This window comes from Synchiropus splendidus, chromosome 2 (genome assembly GCF_027744825.2).
Source record: "Synchiropus splendidus isolate RoL2022-P1 chromosome 2, RoL_Sspl_1.0, whole genome shotgun sequence".
NCBI lineage: Eukaryota > Metazoa > Chordata > Actinopteri > Syngnathiformes > Callionymidae > Synchiropus > Synchiropus splendidus.
Window position 1 is genome coordinate 33,848,590 of NC_071335.1, and position 20,021 is coordinate 33,868,610.

Below are 20,021 nucleotides of genomic sequence, written 5' to 3' on the forward strand. Positions count from 1 at the left end.
CATTACTAAAACCTTTATTGCGTGTTATTCCTGCCATGACTGGACTATAAACTGGTGAAATAAAATTTCAATCGCAGCTATATAAATGTGAGCTGCTGACACTAGCTCAACCGTGTTCATATTATAAATAAATAAAGAAACCATTGCCATGATGATGGAGTGCTTAAAAATGAAGCTCATCCTGCTGGATCAGATCCGGTGTTAAGTCTACGACAACCCCCTCTAATAATTTCTTTGTAAACCCTAAGGTGCTGACCTGAAGAAGCCATGAATTTCAAACACACTTCTGAAATAACACTGTTATTACAGTCCTTTCAACCTGGCACCACTATATGATTGACAGCTAAATAAAGCATGCTAAACTGGAGCTCCCAAACTATTACGTTTCGTGATGTTAGAAAACAACTGACATCTCTAACTTGAACTCAAGACATCCTCATTCCAAAAGTTCTCCATGTGCATTTGGACATTACTTACTTGAGGAAAAGAATACGTCATTTGAGGCCAATTTATTTGAATCTCATATTGGCGACGCATTTAGAATTTAAAGAATCCTGTTTTATCTTCAAATCCACGATACATACATATATATACATTGCACAATCCTAGAGGTTCAAATATAAAAAAAAGAGAGAAACAAAAGTTGCTGTGAAGCAACCAGCCAATGACAGAGCTGATTTGAACACGTGACCGTGTGCCTCCGAGGTGATGCTCGCGTGTTGTTTTATCTACATTTACGTTTGGTAAGTATGTTTTTGTTCCGTGTTTAGTCAAAGCATTTTGTGAAACAAACATAAATAGTTTATTTTGTAAAAAAAAAAAAAAAAAAAAAAAAAAAAAGGGAAAACTCCTGGTTAGCTGGTCGTCCACAGCCTGTGCTAGCATTTAGCCAAAGTCACTGGTTTTCTGGCAGTAGCTTGACTGGCGTGGTTCGTACACCAGGTTAGTTTGCTGTACAAAGATATCAACTCATCATTTAACGTCAACTATTAAAACAACAACTTGTCTTTTGTTGAGAAGCGAGGACGCAGGATGAAGGTGACACGAGCTTCGCTGTCTGAGCGACACTGTGACTCGCATCACGAAGAGGAACGAGCGGCGCCCGAAAATGGAGGTTAATTGAAACGCAATTCAGATAATATTTCTCAGTTTAACCGCTTGTAATTCTATAGTAACCGTGTAGCAACCAAACTAAGAAGCATTAAAGGTTTATGTCAGTCGATGTGTGAGTCACTGTTGCCAATAACAGTTGAACTTATCGCTCAGTTTGCAGCACGCGCCCTCTAGCGGCACCCTCTGGCCATGGCAGGTTACGTTGGATTCTGACTCGCGTGACTCTCCGGCAGAAGCATCTTCACTCCGTCCTGTCCGCATTTCAAGACTCACTGCAGAGCCGCGACAAGACGTGGGTTTCTGGCCTCGTCTGTGCTCTGAAGTCATATTAAAAAACACTGTTTGCTTTTAGACGTCAAACGCGACAAGCAGTTGTTGCTGAACTCACCAACCTGCTTTCAAAGTGTGAGCCCATCATTAGCCAGCTGGGGTCAAAGGTGACATGGGGCCGCAGCTTCAGCTGCTCTTCAGAGGTATTTTGTTTTTTAAACGGAAAAACTTGTCTCAAGGGGTCTGTTGATACAGTGTCACTTTTCTCAGGAGCGATGCCACGCTTTGGATCCGTCACCGCTGAACATCGGCAGGAGAGATCTTCTTTGCCAGTAGAAACACACACAACCTAATAAAGAGTTCTTAGATCTGAAATTGTGAGTTCAAATTGAGGTTGACTCTTGCAGTGGCCAGAACAAAGCGGAGCGACTGTCGGTGACCACATTCCTCTACTGTCAGCCCACGCCGTACCTGTCCCAGATCCACACCGGACTTTTCAAGTACATCCGCTGGAACGTGGTTCTCCTCAGAAAGGAGAGAAACGGGAGTGAGGAGGACAACACAGCTTAGTGAGTCTTTAAGTCACTGCCTGGTTGTTGAAGTGAAATATTTAGAGTTTGTTTCGTTCCAGCTACTTCCTTTGCTTCGAAGACGTCCCAGATTTTAAATCGGAAACAGCCAGGTTTAGCATCAGAAGGATCTGGTCCATTGGCCGATGGGTGCAGGTGAAGCCTGACCCTGAGAAGGAGACCATCGATGACTGGTACAGTACACTGACCCCTAACCTGTCTTTCATTTCATGACACTCAGGACTGTAATATCTAGGTTAAACAACAGATCAATCCTGAAGTTGCTCTGAAATACTTCTCTCCCAGCCTGTTTGAGCCATAAACAGAGAGCATCTCCTCTGTTCCAGGATTCTCTGCAAAGTACCCAAGGGCAGATACGAGCGGCTGCTGGTCATGGGCAGCGAAGAGCCATCAATTGGCGCAGCCACCGAAGCCTTGTCTCAGCTCCTGCGCTCATCCTTCTCTTCAGAGAACCTCCAGTCGCCCCAGAACGTCTGAGGATGTTCCACGAATGTTCCACATGTTCCGAGCAGATTGTTCACTCTGCGTTGTATTTTGCACTTTTGCGTTCTAGAATATGAACAAACAGTTCCATGTTTGTTGAAAAGAAGCACAGTTAAGTTATAAAAAAAGATTTTATTTGCACAAATCACAATGAATTTATTTCACATTAACACATTTCTCTCTTCAAAGGAAGCTGCCAAGATTCAGGCTCATCACCTTCATTACAACAAATTGGCCATTTCTTATAATTTAACACGCCATCTTTTTTTTTTTGCTTTATTTAAAAAATAAATTCCGGCTGACTCACAGTTCTGCAGTGCACACAAACATTCAGCTGACATCTTCATTCCACCTATTGCAAATAAGACATCTATAGACGACTATACTTCTAAATATATAACGTACAAAATGTCTCTTTTACAGTGTGTAGTCTTCAATGACAAGACAAGATTTCTCACAACATTAAAAAAAAATACACATTTCGTCGATGCTGTGCGCTTCACGCTCACGTTTGACCACCAGATGGAGCTGGTTCGCTTTTCAGACGCTACATGACGCTTTGGTGACTGTGCAGATGAAAAACTAAATATTCGCTGTCGGGATGGGACTGTGTTGTAAAGCATTTAAAACGACGTCCAAGTTTACATATTACAATCACTTCTCGTACCGCTAGAGTTTTTCCATGAAGAGCAAAAATGTACCCGCTTCAACCGCACCTGACCGTTACAGCAGTCGCTCTGAGCCTCACAGTAGATCTTTGGAATGAAACATCCAAACAGTGACCGGAGGTGTCGGCCGAAGGTTCAAAGCCCATACGGCCAGTTTGCATCACAAATCGAAATGAAGGCATCAAACCAGTGACATAAAAAAAAAATCTGCAGAATGACTCAGGAAACTCAGATTTTTTAGACAAGACAAAAAACATTAACTCACCACAAATGGGTTTGTTCTACACGCTTTCAATCATTATGCAAAGCGTTGTGCATCATGAACATGATTTTTTTGGCAGAATTGTTCAAGAACCATTGCCGCCATTTTAACATTTCTGCAGAGTCATGGTGACTTGATGCAGACAGTGACTAGACTAGGTATCAGAGGTATGAACATCCTCCCTTAACATTTATTTTACTTTCATGTGCTGCTGCTTATGTGACGCTTAACAACACTAAAGGTCGACTCTTGCTCAGGTAAATCCACTTGTACATTGTTCACCACAGTAGTTACTGTGTTACAAGAGCTTTTGTGCCACGTTTAGAAATTTAAATCAATAAATAAGGAACACGACGGACATAATGACATAGCATAGTGTTGGAAATGCCCCTGGACTGAAACACAAAGCTGCTGAAAAGTTTGAAAAGTGATCCAAGTGCTTTGCTCGTTCGTCTCAGGCTCCAAATAAAAACTTCAGATTTTGAAGTTCCAGCTCAGGCATCAGCTGTAAAATAATGGAACCACAAAGCAACACTATCAGTGTGACCAGGATGGAATGGCCTGTACTTCGGGTGTGACAATGTGCCAGTAAGAAGTCATTCCATCCTGCTTTAAGATGATCGCATACTAACTTGGGCCAGTACCTGATGAACATGAGCACATTAATGCTGGTTTGTAAGGAGGAAAACCAAACTTGTGATCTAGTTCTAAGAGGAGCACGTGGACAGGCGGAGAAGGCACTACCTCAGAAGGTCGGAATGTTAAAGATCTTGCATAAATGAGCATGAACCTGGAGGGAAAGTGAGGTGGACCCTGTAGCACCGACAGTTAGGATTGGAGCCCTTGGCATGGCAACGCCTCAGTGATGCGTCTCCAGCTCCACCACCGTCCACTCTCCCTGGGGCGAGCTGCCTGCGGCTTCTGGGGAGAAACTGCTGACCGAGGTGACGGTGGCGGAAGGTGGGGTGAGAGGGGGGAGCAGGGCAGGCCAGAGGCTGCTCTCCAGAGGACTGAGTTTCCCTCCTGTGCCTCCGGGGAGTAGCAGCAGGGAGGAGCAGCTATCTCCGTTCAGCAGCAAAGTCTGATTGATCAGCTGCTGGACGATGTCAACTTTCTTACCCCACTCCATTTCAAACGGTGAGACGGGTTCAGGAGGGGTGGGTGAGGGCACGACCTCGGGGTTGGAGGGAGGTGGACGCTCCACTTCAGAGAGCTTTACTTTCTCTCCAGCCTCCTCTCCCGGCACGTGCTCCTTCACCTGAGCCCGGTGAGCCTCCCCCTCTTCATCGCCACTCTCCAGAGCCTCGTAGATGGTGCACAGCCCCGAAGAAGGAGAGAGTACGACAGTCTGGACCTTGGCAGACTGCTGCAGCTCCTGCTGCCACTGCATGATCTGCTGCCGCTGCTTCAGCTCCTCCTGCTGCTGCTGGAGCTGCAGCTCCAGGTCCCTCCTCTGCTTCATCTCTTCGTCGTCCTCAGCTGCCGCAGCCGTCTGGACGCTCAGCATCTTTTCGTTCCTTTTTATTTCCTCCTCGGCTTCCTCCTTCTTCCTCCTCAGCTCTTCTTCCTCCCTCCGCTTCCTCTCCTGCTCAGCTTCCTCCAGAGGTCTGTTCTGTTGGTCTCGGCGCTGCTGCATCTCCTGCAGTTGCCGCTGGTGCTGCTCCAGCCGGCGCAGCTGGGGGCTGAGCGCCTGCTGCCCCGCGCTCCGAGGCGGGAGGTCGGCACAGGTCAGCCGAGGCGGGGAGGCCGGAGCGCAGAGGGGTTTGACCAGGTCACAGTAGGTTCTGCTGTGTGCAGCGTGATCACGGCGGTGCGGCAGCGCAGTGAAGCCTGTGTGTGAGAGGAAGCAGGAAGAGAGTTACAGGAAAGTGACAGCTGTGCGGCATGAGTACAAGCAAAAGCGTGACGGAAAAGAAGAGTCAAACTGTAAAGGTAGTGCCAAGACAATTCCAGTGTGACTGGGGGTGGAGGAGAGAGAGCAAACCATGTGACTCCTTCACATCTAAAACACCCAGAAAATAAGTTGGTGCACAAAAAGAAGCAGCCATCCTCCTGTGTATGCAATCAGCTCGGGTAAAACAAAAGCCGAGACAGCAATTCATCCCTTCATGAATTCAGACAGACCAGTGACACATGCAGAAGCGCTCCATGCACTTGTTCATACAGCAGCCCAGCAAAGGAATAGACTACAACGTGTCGGACAGCGAAGCTTAAAAACTGCGGTGCAGTGGTGACATGCTCAAGCCTGATGACTGTGCCGGAGCCCGGGCACGTCGAGGGACGGGCAGAGTGGAGCGGAACACCCACGGTGGCTGGGGCTGAAGGACGCTCATCCTCTGGTGCAAGCCTCTGAGGTGAAGAAAGGAGGGTCCGGCGGCGGCAGCTGTGGCTCTGGTTTGTTATTGATTCAAAAGTATATCTTTCTGTCTACATGACACCAGTCCAACGCAAAACTTCAGATCAGAACTTCTCAGGCATCAATCACTTTACAATTAAAAGAATAAAATACACTACTTGAACTTAAAGCTGTCAGAAATAGTCACACCACATGAACAAAGGGCCCCCAGGAAGCTGATAAGAAAGTGATGGAGTCAAGTCTGTAGGCTCCTCCATAATGTCGCCTTAGACAGGCCTGGACCTGTGCCAATAAAGCCATACAATTGCCATAATAAAAATCTAATCTTTATTCAATGTTTCAGGTTCCTTACACAATAAAAAGTGCGAGCAGACATGAACGTGATCGGGCATCTTGTCATACAAAAGCAAACCAACATGAAAATACAACCAACACATTCTGCATGGTAAAAAGTTTTGACATGACTTGTTCCACGCTTTTAGTACCATTCATTTTCTTCCCTTTTTTTTTTTTTTTTTTTTTAAATTGTAAACAGACAAGTCTGACTCGTGTAGGCACACAGAGTCTGACACACATAAGATGTAAACAGTAAAAGCTATTGCACATACAGGAGACATGGTTGAAGTGCTACTGGAACCCCCCACCCCCTTAAATACTCCCTTTTTTGCTCTCTTTAGTGTCTTTGATGGCATCCACCCCCAGGACTGAAGGGCAACTGTGATATGCTCAGATGAGGAAAGAGATGTTAGTCTGCAAACAATACGTTACCTGGGAAAGAGTTCTCCGACTTTTCGCAGATAGCAGAATAGTACGGAGGCTGGGCGTCCTCCGTTTTCTCCCTCAGCAACCCCTGAAAGCTCGGAGGAGCTGTGGTCTCATCTAATCCTGGAACGTTCTCTTCAACAGGAACTTCGGCTTCCAGCTTCTCGCACTGCAAGTACTGTGGCTCTCCAACGTGTGGCAGGTCGTTGGGTGCCGGACCAATGCCGAGCTCTTTTGCCTCCTCAGGAAGCTCCTCCAGGGAAAAGATGCCAGGGCTCTTAATGCAGCTCTCTCCAGTCGACTGCGCATTGGAGGTGGACGCCGTGGTCGTGGTGTCGAAGCCGTAGGATGCGAGGGAAGTAGCCGAGGGCGGCGTTGACGTGTCAGCCTCAGGCTCGTCACCTTCGTCCAGAGTAGATAGGCAGCGCCGCGCCGAGGGTTTGATCTGGAGCACGTCTGTGGTGGCACTTTCTGGCACGAAAGCGTCGTCAAGCTGTGCCTCTCCCTCAGTGTCGCTGGCCTCATCTTCTGTCACAGAGGATGACGAAGGGTTGGAAGTCGAGGCAGCTGCAAGCCCTTCTTGGTTTGTATCAGCAGCGACCTCCACGAGGCCTTCCTCACTTCCTCCAAGCTTGTGCCCTGCCTCCAGGTACTGGCCAGGATCCTCCAAGGTTTCAGGAATCCCTTTCTGACTTTGGTCTGCAGGCTCCTCCGGGGTGCTGCCCTCACTGCTCACAGTGCTTGACAGAGACATGGCATGAGCAGAAGCAGGAGGCGGAGCCAGCGTTTGAGCAGAAATGTTCAGATCCACGCACACGCCCTCCTCTTCCCTGGCAGAGGAAGCAGCGTCCGCTTCAGCTTCCTGCCAGGCTTTGGTAGAGGTGGGTGTTAGGGAGTCTGCCTGCCAGGGCTCGGTCAGCGGGCTTGCGGCAGCTGCTCCAATCTGCTCTGCCGACTGTGAGACCGAGTCGACCAGCAGCTGCGACTCTTGGGGTTGAGGGGTTTCTTGCCAGGGGTTAAAGGGGTTAGGCTGATCCCACTGAGCAGCTGGAGCCGAGGGCAGCTCGGGCGGAGGTGGCGGCTGGGCTAACCTGTTCAAGTTGTCCAACCTTTCGTCCTCTGCAAAGTCGTCCTCGTCGGCATTGCCGTAGCTCTCCAGCCCGCTCTCAGTCACGCCTTCGCTGGCCATGTCCACATCGTCATCCTCCTCATCATCCAAGTCATTGTCATGCCGGATCCTTTGAGGTTCATCCGCACGCTCTGAGCCCACATCCATGTCACACACTCGGTCGTTGTCATCCTCTTCGTCCTCATCCTCCTCAAAGTCATTGGCAGGTATGTCAGGGAACTTCTCGAAGTCCGGCGAGCCTGCAGACGCTCCTTTCAGACTGCCATCTCCCAGGTCATCCGTGCTTTCAGTGCCCTCCAGCACCCCGGGAGCACTCAGCTCGGATGCACCTTGCTGGCTGCCACTCACCTCCTCAGAGTCCAGCTCCGACAGCAAGGCTCCAGGCGCCCTCCACGCAGACCCTCCTACAGGACCGGCAGAGCCAGGGCGGGACTCTTCAGTGGGTTGTGTTGTCCCGCTCATTTCAGACACAGACACCAGCTGGCTTCCTTCCCGTTCCTCCTCATCGTCGTCGTCGTTCAGATTAGCCGACTGAACCTGAGGGATGGAGCTAGCGCCGACAGTGAGGGCAGGTTTACTGACGGTTTGGTTTGTTAACAGGTAAAATGGTTCTTCATTGGGAACTGGTGGCGAGGTTGCTGTGACTGGCGCTGGATCCTGCTTATCATTAGGCAATGAGGAAGCAACGGACTCCATTATCGGAGCTGATTCTACTGCTGAGGTCACAGGGGAACTCTGAGGAGGAGAGGCAGGGAGAACTGAAGTAGCTTCTGGAGCAGCGACTGCTGACGGTACAGTCTCAGTACAAGGTGCCGTTGAGATTCTCTCTGGTGCTGACGGAGCTGCAGGTTGAGACTGTGCCAGCGCAACTGTACAGTCTGATTCTGCCTGAGCAGATGCAGCAGGCTTGGCTACTGCAGGCCTGGCTGCTGCTGCGGACGAAGGACACTTTGTCTTCTTGACAGCAATGTAAGGAGAGACTGCCTGAGTGGGCTTGCTTCCGAGCCTCGCCTGTTGGGTGCCATATTTGCCGGGCTTGCTGGCTGGAGAGGCAGGAGGGGTTTTGCTAAGCAGCGGCTTCACTGCAAGATGAGGCCACGAAGGAGCCTCTGGCTTTTTCGCAGGGCCAGGATTTGCAGGCTTCTGTGGTTTCATCGGCACCACATTGCGACTCGTTGCTTTTGCGGGCAGTTTTGGAACAGATGACGGCTTTGCAGTGGCTGAAGGTTTGGGGGGTTCAGCCTTTTTGGTGGGCGGCATCCTTGTGGCTGCAGGAGGTCTTTTGGAAATGGCTGCAGCAGGCGGTGGTTGACTGACATCTGGCAGAAACAGATTAAACAGATCACCAATGAACAAGTTTATTAAGCATAGCAGCAGCTTGTTTATAAGAGAGACTGAAAGAGTAGCTGTATTACTATGAGTGAATATACACATCAGAAACATAATAATCACAAATAATAAGAATGATCAATATTTGACACAAGTCACTTGAAAAACAAGCTGCTTACACAGGACTTTCTGGCGCCTCAGTGACTAACCTTTTTTTGCAGCTGCAGCTTTGGGACCATGCGCTGTGGTGCTCCTGCCTGTAGAGGGAGCTGCGCTCGCTTTAAAAGTGGCAGTTCTCCCAGCAGCGGCAGAGGTGGATGTTGTCCTGGGTGGAGCGGTGTTGGGCCTGGACGTCGCGGGTCGTGATGCTGACTGGGCTGATGCAGGCCTGGAGAAAGTTCAGGCATTACTTTCTGGCAAACCTTCATTTAGAGAGATTTTCTCTGCCGAACAGTCTCAATGAAGCCGGACCATAACAAACCAAATAAATCAATATGAATTCAATGCTTGATTTGAGCCGTTTTCAAAGCTGCATGCACAAAACCCAAAGCCCCATTAATTCAGAGACCACAGATAAGCACCGAAAAGTCCAGTTCACCTTTTTATAGTCACCTATAATGAGGTTTCTCCATCATTGTCTCTCATCTGAAAGTTTTGACTAGCCATGAAATGATAATGTTCGAGGCGGTCAGTTGACCATCAGCAGACTCACTGTGGACTGCTTGCAGGCAGATGCCTCTCCCACAGCACTGTGATCACTACAATGACCGTCTGTTTGCCAGAGATCTGACATTGCATGGACAGACTCATGTTGGAGGGAAATAATGAGTGACAACCCGAAGCCATGACTTCACTGTCGTGCAGTAGAGAACTATGACATGTATGGTTTAATCATAAGAAAAAAAAGAGCTGCAGAAGCAGAAACTGGAGCAGATTAAGGAGAAAATTGTGAAATAACTGCTGCTTCAGAGGCCTTCCCTTCAAGACGCAGTAACGTTGGGAAAGAAGACAACAACAGGGCACGAGTAGTAACTTCTGATCCAGATGCAGGGGTAGATTGGTAGCCCAGCATAAGAGCTTGGTTTGATGGTGAATTAGGGAGGATTACATTTCCTGCTGACAGACGGAGGAAATCAATACAAATCTCTGGGCGGATGTGAGGCCATACAGTGCCATTCACAAGATGAAACATGAGGTCATTTTGAGGCAAAGGTCAGAAGTGGGACAAGAAGGCTCCATAATACGAACAAATATTAACACATTATTAGAAAGAATTAAGATTTAACTGATATTGAGTACAAAATACATCCAGTGTCAGGTTTTATATAGATCAATAAAAATAGTTCACATCGACCAATTCAACTTTTGCAAACGTTTGACATTGAAGACTAAAGGAGACAATACTTTTATTTGCAATAGCAATGTCATAACAACAGAAAAACAAGGTTTGTTTGAGTGTACACTAAGACGATGCCTAAAAAGTATCAATAATTCATCGACTTTTAAAACAAATGACTGGACGCCTCCAGTTCATGACTCCTCTGAGACAGAGGTCTTCACCAGAATGACCATTTTATTCCCATTGCTCTTCCTAAAAATACGTGCACTTTGTCCGGTCTACACTTAATTCCTCTTGTTACTTTTAAAGGCCCCTCTGAGAAAACAAATGGAGACAGCGCACACTAACAATACCTTGTTTGGCTTTCAGACCGTTTAAAACCAGCTGCTTTATTTCTTCTGGAAAGCCACAGACATTCCTGGAGGTAGTGAGCGGCTGGAGTTATCTCCTTGACAGTGAGGGCCGTGCGCCCTTTCAGGCAGAGAGGTAGACCAGAGCAGTTTGTTCAGCTGATGAACTTGCCCTCAACAACATCCACTACAGCAATACTTAACTTGAGAAATGTAATTCACACATTTGCTGTTAGGAATAAATAGGTCAGCTTGTGTCCCAACCTTGGAGGAAATTATAAAGCACATTTATGCTTAAAGGAAGGAAAGATGACTCCAAGTCTGAAGCAATGAAAACTGACAACTAATGGACAATGGTGGCCAAAACACTGCTCAGTCAAAGGAAGCCCCAGCCTTGGAAAATACCCCCACACCACCATAGATCCAACAGCTCTGAGTCCCACCTCACTGTATTCAAATATACATGCAATATCCTAAGAGACATTTGAATAAATTCCTAGTCACAAGTCTCTCGACTATTTATGCTGAAGATAGCGGTCAGTTAAGCATTTCACAGTGAAGCAAGGTGCTTTCCATTGTTGGCAGCGGGCGTCGCTCTACAACAGCCAAAGCAAAGAACAGGCACTGGGAACTAGCAGACCCCATTTGTGGCGACGATGCATCACTGTAACACAACTCTGAACATGACCTGCCTCGTCTGATGAATTCAGAGCTTCAGTAACCAGCTACCAAATCAAACCCTTAAATTAGAAATCGGGGATAAGAATCTCTATCAAGCTGAGATGAAACACGAGTGGCCGTTTCATCACTTTGACGGCAAAAGAACTTTATCTCGAAGCCAGTAGAATTGTAAGATGAGTCAATGGCCGGGAGTGGGGCTATCGACTTTGCCAGGGGGTTGTTTTGAACAAAGTGGTAGTTCTTCAGTATCACTGGAGCCCTAAGTCCTTTAGACTTGGGCTATTTTATGAACGTGACTCAGACTCTTGGAAAGAAATCTGACTCAATGACAGCATAGGGAGCACAATAGGTCCTTTGTCCTCTCTAAGGGAAAGTCTAATAGATCACAGATTATTTGACAGAGAGTTATCAAAAAGTACAAGCACCCTCTTCAATCACAATTATGCACGTGTTGAAAATCGATCTCAACTTTTTGCAGCATCGGTTAGTCAGGAGGAAGAGTGTGCTGAAGGCGTACCTGCTTGTCTTTGGAATTGCACCGCTTTCAGGTCTTGCTGCAGCTGATTTGAACGCCATGGATCTACCAGCTGTTGCTACAGAAACAAAACAAGTGATTAAGAACTATTTTGTGCCCTTCAAGAAGAGACGTGTGACTTACTTGTGCCTTGAGGTCTGGTGACGCCAACAGAGTCTGTTTTTTTCTTAGGAACACCATTTGTGGTTGGTGGTTTACTTAACTTTGTTGCTGCAGAAGCCGTTTTTGTCGCCGCTGTTGGTCCAGCGGGCTTCTTATCAGGCACCTTAGTTTGGTTCTTGACTGAGGAGGGACCAGCCGCCGCTCCAGTCGGTCTCTTGGCTACAGCTCCCACTGATGATGATTTTCCAGCAAGTGTCTTGGATGCCGGCACCTTTGCTGTCGGCGCGGCTGTGGCTCCCTTTTTTGACATCAACTTTCCTGAGTCGTTGGTAGACGGAGCCACCCTGGTCATGCGATGCAAGGAAGTACTCGTGTGATTAATCTTGGGAGCCACAGCCTGAAGCTTGACCTTATTTCCTGCAGCAGCCTCAGGTTTCCCGTTTGCCTCAGCACCCCCATGTTCTGCATCATTTCCAGCATGTTCTGGCTGTGGTCTGATTTGACCCGTTATGTTCTCTTGGGAGGCTGACTGCTCTGCAACGGCAGCATCCTCCGTGGGTTCCCGAGAGTCTGTGGTGTCCATGTTAGACCCATCTGGTTTCATTCCGTCACAAAAAGCTGTGGTTGGTTATGAGGCACACTGCAGGTCCTGAGGGCAGCAGAGAGGGAAAACGAAAATCAAATCAACAGAAAACTTGGTGTAATGGGATAATGATAATAAAATGGTTTAATAAATCTTGGAACATTACAATTGAAATCACTTTTTCTCCTCAATTATTTCACAAGAAGAGCAGTAAGAAAATAGAACAAAGGTAAGAAGGCAGGAAAACAAATGGTGATGGATACATTTTGCAAAGGGGGAGAGGGTAGCCACTTGGAAATAAACGTCCCAGACTTGCCCCTCACTGCATTTGATTTACATAAGCTTTTTCAAAAAAGAACATAGATGTGAGCTCGCTGGAGCTTGGTTTCATTTCCACTGTAAAAGCAGATGGCGACTGTTGGTTTGTGGGGCAGTGGTTGGCATTTAAGTCCAACTATGTTTATCATTTACAATATTCATTACACTTTAAGCAACAAAGGTTATATTTAAGTATAAATATTTGGGTCACAATATTTTGTCAACTCCATCTCACCATGGTCATGTTGCAGGCATTAGCAAAATCATACCAGGAAAAAAACGTCCAATGGGTCTTTAATCTTGTCGTTCACCGTATTACCAGGAGAATTGATGGACTTATGTAACAGGACTTTTAAAAGCACCCAGCTGGAATATCTCCGAAGGATAGCCGCATGATTGTTTTTACAGTTCGGATAGGTATAAGTGCAGCCATGCTGCAGTACAGGATCAGCTGGAATCACTACTCATTGTCAAACTTCTTCAGGGCAAGCGAAAGCATCATTTTAAGTCAATCCTGGCATGTGACGTAACAGACTGGAAGAAAATGGACCCTTAATCCCACTTGCACAGATTGAGAGTTTCCAATGCAGCACTATAGAAGGCATCCACCCATATGAAAACATGGTGTCATTAACAAAAAACAATCCCCTTTTATACCATAAGACACCATTTTAAAATGTGTTCTTGCTTCTCAACCATTGTGAGCCTTGGTTCCATTGAATTGCTCTTCCTGGCGACCTACTCAGTCAAACTGGGAGGTACACACTGTATATAGCTTTAGCTAATCACAAAAATAAACTTGGAAGGTGTTTGCGCAGAGGCTTCAAACATATTTGTTTTAAAACAGAAGAGCACCCCGCAGGGCAGGATCAAACACACTCTCAAACCACTAACAACGCCTGCTCTGGAGTCCATCCCTTAAACTAAACACTTGAAAAACAAAAAAAACGCACCGTGTAATTTGCCAAACAAAAACAAACTTTGCTTTTCATCAAGGGTTTTTAGTGGCAATTGCATAACAAAACCATCAAAAATAAATCCCTTAAAAACTCTTAAGGATTCATTTTAATACGTATATACCAATTTAGTAAGTATGTTCAAGGGAGAATAACTCTGTTAAGGAAATTTGCACAGAAGAATGCAAAGGGAAAACCTGGTCAGCTCAGCTCACATTCTGAACAGCATATGCTCATATTAAATAGCTATGATGAAGTTAATAGCATGTTACTGAACACAACAGCCAAGAAAAGCATGATTCTAAGACCTCACTTTCGTGGAACATAACCACAGACTTGGACTAGGCAAGGACAGCAAAGAATAATAAAATGGGTCACTTTTCATACGCCGTTTAAAGCAAACAGGATTTAGCTGAGTTGCGAGCATGGCAGGAACTTGGAATACATTATAGGGTTGGTGAATGAGCCAGGGGGAGCGTCTCTCATCGTGATGCTGTGGCTGCACTGTTACAGTAGATTTACTCTATTGTAGTCATTCAAGGGCACTTAAAAAGGGAAAAATAAGCACAGAGTGAAACAAATTGTTCACAAGAAGAAAAACACGAGCAATTCATACAGTGACCCGAAGGTTCGGGGTACAATTACGTGCTTTGTTGCGTTTCATAATGTGTGACAAAATGAGTTCAGAGAAAGGCCACTTGAACATTTACTTCCACCGTGCACATGTCTGATGGCAAACTTGTAAGTGAGACCTGTGAGAGTATGAACACGCATGACCAAAGTGACAGTTGCCTCCTGCATTCCCTTAATTCCACAGATGCCCGGATTCATCAGCGAGTTTTTACTGCGTCTGCACTTGAAGCGGTCTAAATCAAGAAGAAAGGTCACTCCCATAACTTGTTTCAACCCCCTGCTATTCTGACTTAAATCATCCAGGAGGTCCACTCATAAAACCACGACAACAGCAACACAAAGAGCCTGTTCAAACAGTTAAACATCCATCAATGCTTGGCAAAAATAATACACCGCATGACTCGGAGAATAGAAATGAGATCGGTTATGGCCTTGTCTCCTTGAATGATTCAACAGAGCTTTTAGGGAAAACACAAGGGGTTGAGGACACCGAGATGAGCTTGGAGTCAAGTCAATATCATTTGCCAAGAGTTGTGAGACACTCAACAAGGCCACTCCGTGTAGCAATGCAACAGCTGAAAAAAAGATGCACAAGGGCCAATGGCAATGGTCAGTGACAGCAGGAAAAGTGGGTTACAAGCTGTCTCAAACTTGGCAGCGAAACACACACCAGCTAGTTGCCTTGTTGACATTGGCACAGTGCTGGGGAGCAAAGGCAAAAGGAAAGTGGAGGGTGATCATTAAACCAGTCTGGTGACAGCTAAAGCCGGAGCAACAATGATGATGTGAAGTGTTAATGCGCGTAACATAGTGGGATTCAAGGGGGAGGGGAGAGGCGCGGGGTTATTGTCTGCACTTAGCACCATCTAACCTCTTTAAGCATGGGGCTGGAGGAAGAGGGGTGGGATTTGAGTGGATTAACTGGTACAACAGGATGGATAAGCAGTTGGTACTGGAAACATCATCCAAAAGATAACACTGACATCAACTGCACCATGAAATATCTCCTGATACAATCTACAGTATCAGACACAGGAAGGAGAGTCTGCCAAGATTCAACTACTGTCTGGTCTCCTTCCCAATCCAAGAAACGACTTTGGTGACTTCTTTTACTGTCCACAAATAAGCATGACATCATAAACATGATTTCCTTTTGCCATTGATAAAAGACTCGTGTTCACCCTTGGACTTGTGTCTGATAGCACCATATTTTATTATTCATTTCCTTGTGTCTTCTACGACCAAGTTAATCGACAACAGGAAAACGTGAGGTTTGATTCATGTCAGTTCTTGAGGAGCAATTAACCATGTTCCAGTTCACATAATGCCCAAGAGGCTTCTGTCAATAAGAGCCCACTGTACTCCAATCACTGGGAGCACAATCCAACCAAAATTAAACAAACAGAGTCAATATGATTTTTGGACTCCAGCGGTCCTGATTGGTTCCCATGACTGACAGCTCAGGGTGAGCCGAGGCCAGATGGACATTAATCCTGGCTCCCTGACTGACTGTCACACCACTGAACCGAGAGGATACACACACACCATCGACTTTCTCATGGATCCAGATCAAATGCATGATAGCTGACTATCCACCGCCCTGCTCACACTCAGACACACCCTTCAAGCTGCAGTCCACGCACACATACACTGAATACTAAGAGTAAGATGACATTTTCTCATCATCAGAAAAATGCTGCTACTGGGGAGTACAGTTTGGAATGCAAGCTACAGCTGTCCAACCGTCGAGGCACATTCTTATAAACGAAGCAGAACACACTCCAGAGTTGATAAACATGGGAAAGTGCTGTATACTTTCAATAATTACAGTTCTCAGGGCTCAGATTCCCAGAGTCTGGCAGACATAAGTGCCTGAAAATGCGTCAAAGCACTTCATCCAAACAGGCATGGGTGTGCCAGCTTCAGAACCACAGTGACGAATGCAGCTCAGTCCAGCTATTTAGCAAAACACCCAAGAATGAAGGCTAGCATAACAGCAGCATATCCACCCAAGACCAACGTGTCAACATTAACCATGACATAAGAAATGTATCACACCTTAGGCGAGTTGATCTTCAGGCATATGACTTTTTTTTCCCCACTCGGTCAACTGATATCCAAAGAAAGAATATTTCATCCGTCATTTTGCAGCTCAGAATTATGAAAATCAAAAATCTGTAAATATGAAAAGTTCACTGCAAAACGTCTAGACAGCATCAGTGTAAAGGTTAACTCAGCTAAACATGAGCAAATGCAAAACCGCATATCAGCTCAATACAAGTTTCTCTTTGAGAAAACTGCACCCACATCAATATATTCCGAGCTCCACACACAGGATGGACCAACATGACCTCCAGTGGCTTGACTCATATGGAGGAAGCAAAACTGGCTGTTGAAAAATAAAGGAAGTAGGAAAAACAAAGGCACAAAGAAAGACCAGTGAAACATGTCTGATAGATACATCTCTACCTGGGATTAGAGAGTAACTGAAACATAAGGCCCACGAAGCTGACCCCACCCTGTCAGAACTGACCACAGGTATTGCGCAATACATCCCCCAAGACAAGAGCCAGACGTGAAAATTATTACTCCATCAGAAAGAAACAGCCTCTGGCTCCAACACTAAGTGGGAAAAAAAAAAAAAAAAAAAAAAAAAAAAACATGTCTCACAGGCACAGAACGCAATTCGTACATGGGCGATCCCATGATCACCATGGAGTCTTTCAACATGACTGCAGTGCTTTCACATTTAACATAACTTTTAAAATACTTCTGTTTTAATTAAAGCTAAATTTGAAACTTGCTTATTTTCAATTTCACACCTACAGATAAATAACGTGTAATACAAAATGAGGGTTTGAGAATGACAACTATACATTGTGAGCAGCACCTGTCCCCGCTAGCATAAGGTCTCATTTCAAAGTTCCATAATGGTTCGGCTTTTTAGTTTGGAAAAGATGCAAGTGTTCCACCACTGGGGTAAATCTCTCCCCAGTTAAACCCTCGTATCGTAATGATTACAGCTTAGCAGTAGTTTCTGCTTGTATCCGACATGGCGCAACCTCATTAGTGGACCCACCAAAATAAAATTTTACCGACTTTTCTCTGATCATTGTAGCACTGTCAATGTAGTGTGTCAGTCATCATATGCCCATTCACTGTAGGAATATTCAAATGAGGTCATCATGTAAAGGTCACGCTTGAAAACATGGTATGCTTCATTGTTTCTTAATCTCCCTCTTCATCTACAATAATCCCAAAATGTGGTATTCAACAGCCTGGAGTCTGGTTCTTCAGGGGGTTCTGCCACCATGAGACAGATTTTAACAGTGACTGAATGACGGGTATCGATCTTAGATCCCACTCACTGCTCCAAGTTAAAAACATCCAAATGCCAAATGGCAGCAGAACAGGAGGTTTGTAAGGGGCCACATAATATAGGGCTTCTGCTGTGAAGGGCCGTCATGAAACATACATATTACTGAAGAATAATCTTGAAAATGTGTTACTAAAATACTACTAAGCAAAAAAAAAAGTTCAATGTGTAAATGTTATATATTTTTCTTTTTACATACATTGAACTCCCATAAATATTTGAAGACTGTGACAGGCCTGTATGTAATACATGTACATGATGATATAAAGGCATTATCTGATACTGGATACTTCTCCCCAAATACTGTGTACTGAAAATACTAATGAAATACTGAAAATAGAACAGAATTAGTAATGAATGAAAAAAAAAAAAAAACATTCCTTCCTGCTCAGACCTGGGGGCCACACGTCTGTGCTGGAGCTATGACAAGACATGAGCATTTTTAGTGGAAACTTGTGCAACGAGGAGGATCTAAAATGTGGGACGGATAGTAAACAATAAGAGGAACACATGGGGGGGCACAGGCAATGACTAAATCAAGGGGGAAAACTGTTTTCCTGACAGATGGAACCTGCACTGCGTGGAATCTGGAAGGCCAGAGGATATCAGGATGAAGGGTTGTGCGTGGGATGTCTTGTTGAGCAGTGTCAGTACACCCGATGGCACTATTCTTTCATGTTCACCCTCTTCACCTCAGACGAACAAACCGGAGAACTGTCCCCCACAGATGATCTCTGATGGCTCCTCGGTCGCCAGCTGATGGTGAAGAGGCGGCATGCAGAGCTCTAGATAACCGAAGCAAGAGCCGGTTCAGTCCCCCACAAAGTCCCATCAGACCAGCCCTAACACGACCCTGACCACTCTTCTTGCCTGGTCCACAATAGGTTCCTAGTTTGGCACGCCTCTCAATTTTGACACTTAAGCATGATGTTTCCTCCCCACTTTCCCCTCTTCAGGACGAATTCTGGTCATAGCATTTCTGTTAGGTTAAAATAGTTCATCATTAATGCAACATCTGAGAGCAGTAAAGAGGCGAAACAACCCAGGCTTCTAAACCAGCAAACATGTAGTGCAGAGTCCAACCAAGGAGCCCACGGGTGACCCCATTGTTTTTGCTGAAGTAGGAGGGGGGGGTCTGTGGGATCAAGTGGAGCCTCAATAACACCATTTGTCTCTGAAGGAGAACAAACATGAGGAACTCCTCAGAATGCACCTCGGAAAATGACTCAGCACAAGCCCCGGCAGCGCTCAGCAGACACGTCCAATCGATAAAGTCACTCTCCGGACAACTAGTGGAGTCTCCTGCCGTTATTTTGGGGAGACACGCGCGGCGAGCACACAACCGTGACATGCTAACCGCTGCACGCATCACAGAAGGCCGACGGGACGTGCGGCGACTGGAAGCTACAGAAATGCAGCGCAAGGCGACAGCAGCAGTGATGTTAATGGGTTTCCTCGGATTAAAAAAAAAATGGCGTGTAATAATAAAAGCAGTTCGGTACCGTTCACAACGCCGCCTCCGCTGCTCCTGAAGAATCACACAGACACTCCCCGTGTCGTCGGTCCAGCACCGAGGTGAAGGGCAGTGAATTCGCCGTGAGAGGCGACAATTTCAGCAGGTTAACAAAGAAGCAGCGTTCGTTCCTGCACGCCCTCTCCGCGTTCAAGCGGCCGCACACTGGCTCTCTCTTAAAGGATGGACGGGGAGGAGGGTGAGGGGAGCGCGGTGGTCGTTAAAAAGACGGGCACGTTACATCCAGCCGCAGCCAATCACCGCCCAGCACCCGGGGATTATGCAAAGCGCGCGTGACGTCACACTCGAACTGCTCGCAGCACCTGCCAGCGACGCAGGCGCTCTCGCCCCAACACATCTGTCAAGTCCCTGACGTGACGAAACAAGCTGTATTTTTCATTGTGAAACTATATTTACAGAGTGGAAAATTCAAAAGTAAATATATATAGTAAATATATATATATATATATAGTAAATATATATATATATATATATAGTAAATATATATATATATATATATATATATGTATATCACATTTTATAGTTGTTTTTTTTATTTATTTTTATGGTTTTTTTTTTTTCATTTTGAAGTTTTCCACTTCATGCATTGGAAAAGGTGGAAGTATAAACATAAGAGAACAGGAGGGCAGAGGAAGAGTAAAGATGAACGGGA

General features: G+C 46.0%; 2 protein-coding genes across 4 annotated transcripts; one reads left to right on the top strand and one right to left on the bottom strand.

The window, feature by feature from the left end:
- The first annotated feature begins 685 nt into the window (after window positions 1-685).
- Window positions 686-2,927, top strand: LOC128754757 (UPF0575 protein C19orf67 homolog). 3 transcript variants are annotated; one of them, XM_053857598.1, is made up of 9 exons: window positions 686-743; window positions 914-942; window positions 1,021-1,114; window positions 1,267-1,405; window positions 1,466-1,586; window positions 1,654-1,715; window positions 1,791-1,952; window positions 2,015-2,146; window positions 2,300-2,926. In XM_053857598.1, the coding sequence occupies exons 3-9, from the start codon at window positions 1,033-1,035 to the stop codon at window positions 2,448-2,450; spliced, it is 849 nt and encodes a 282-aa protein (XP_053713573.1). In that variant the 5' UTR covers window positions 686-743; window positions 914-942; window positions 1,021-1,032; the 3' UTR covers window positions 2,451-2,926. The 3 variants fall into 3 exon arrangements, with proteins under 3 accessions (XP_053713573.1, XP_053713574.1, XP_053713572.1); XM_053857597.1 differs by having other exon boundaries at window positions 701-743; window positions 842-942; window positions 2,300-2,925; XM_053857599.1 differs by lacking the exon at window positions 914-942 and having other exon boundaries at window positions 699-743; window positions 2,300-2,927.
- On the bottom strand, window positions 2,592-19,524 carry LOC128754756 (nascent polypeptide-associated complex subunit alpha, muscle-specific form-like). Its single transcript, XM_053857596.1, has 6 exons — window positions 19,338-19,524; window positions 11,991-12,618; window positions 11,850-11,925; window positions 9,172-9,350; window positions 6,511-8,952; window positions 2,592-5,216 (listed from the first exon to the last, which is right to left on the bottom strand). The coding sequence occupies exons 2-6, from the start codon at window positions 12,571-12,573 to the stop codon at window positions 4,246-4,248; spliced, it is 4,251 nt and encodes a 1,416-aa protein (XP_053713571.1). The 5' UTR covers window positions 12,574-12,618; window positions 19,338-19,524; the 3' UTR covers window positions 2,592-4,245.
- Between the last annotated feature and the right edge of the window lie 497 nt (window positions 19,525-20,021).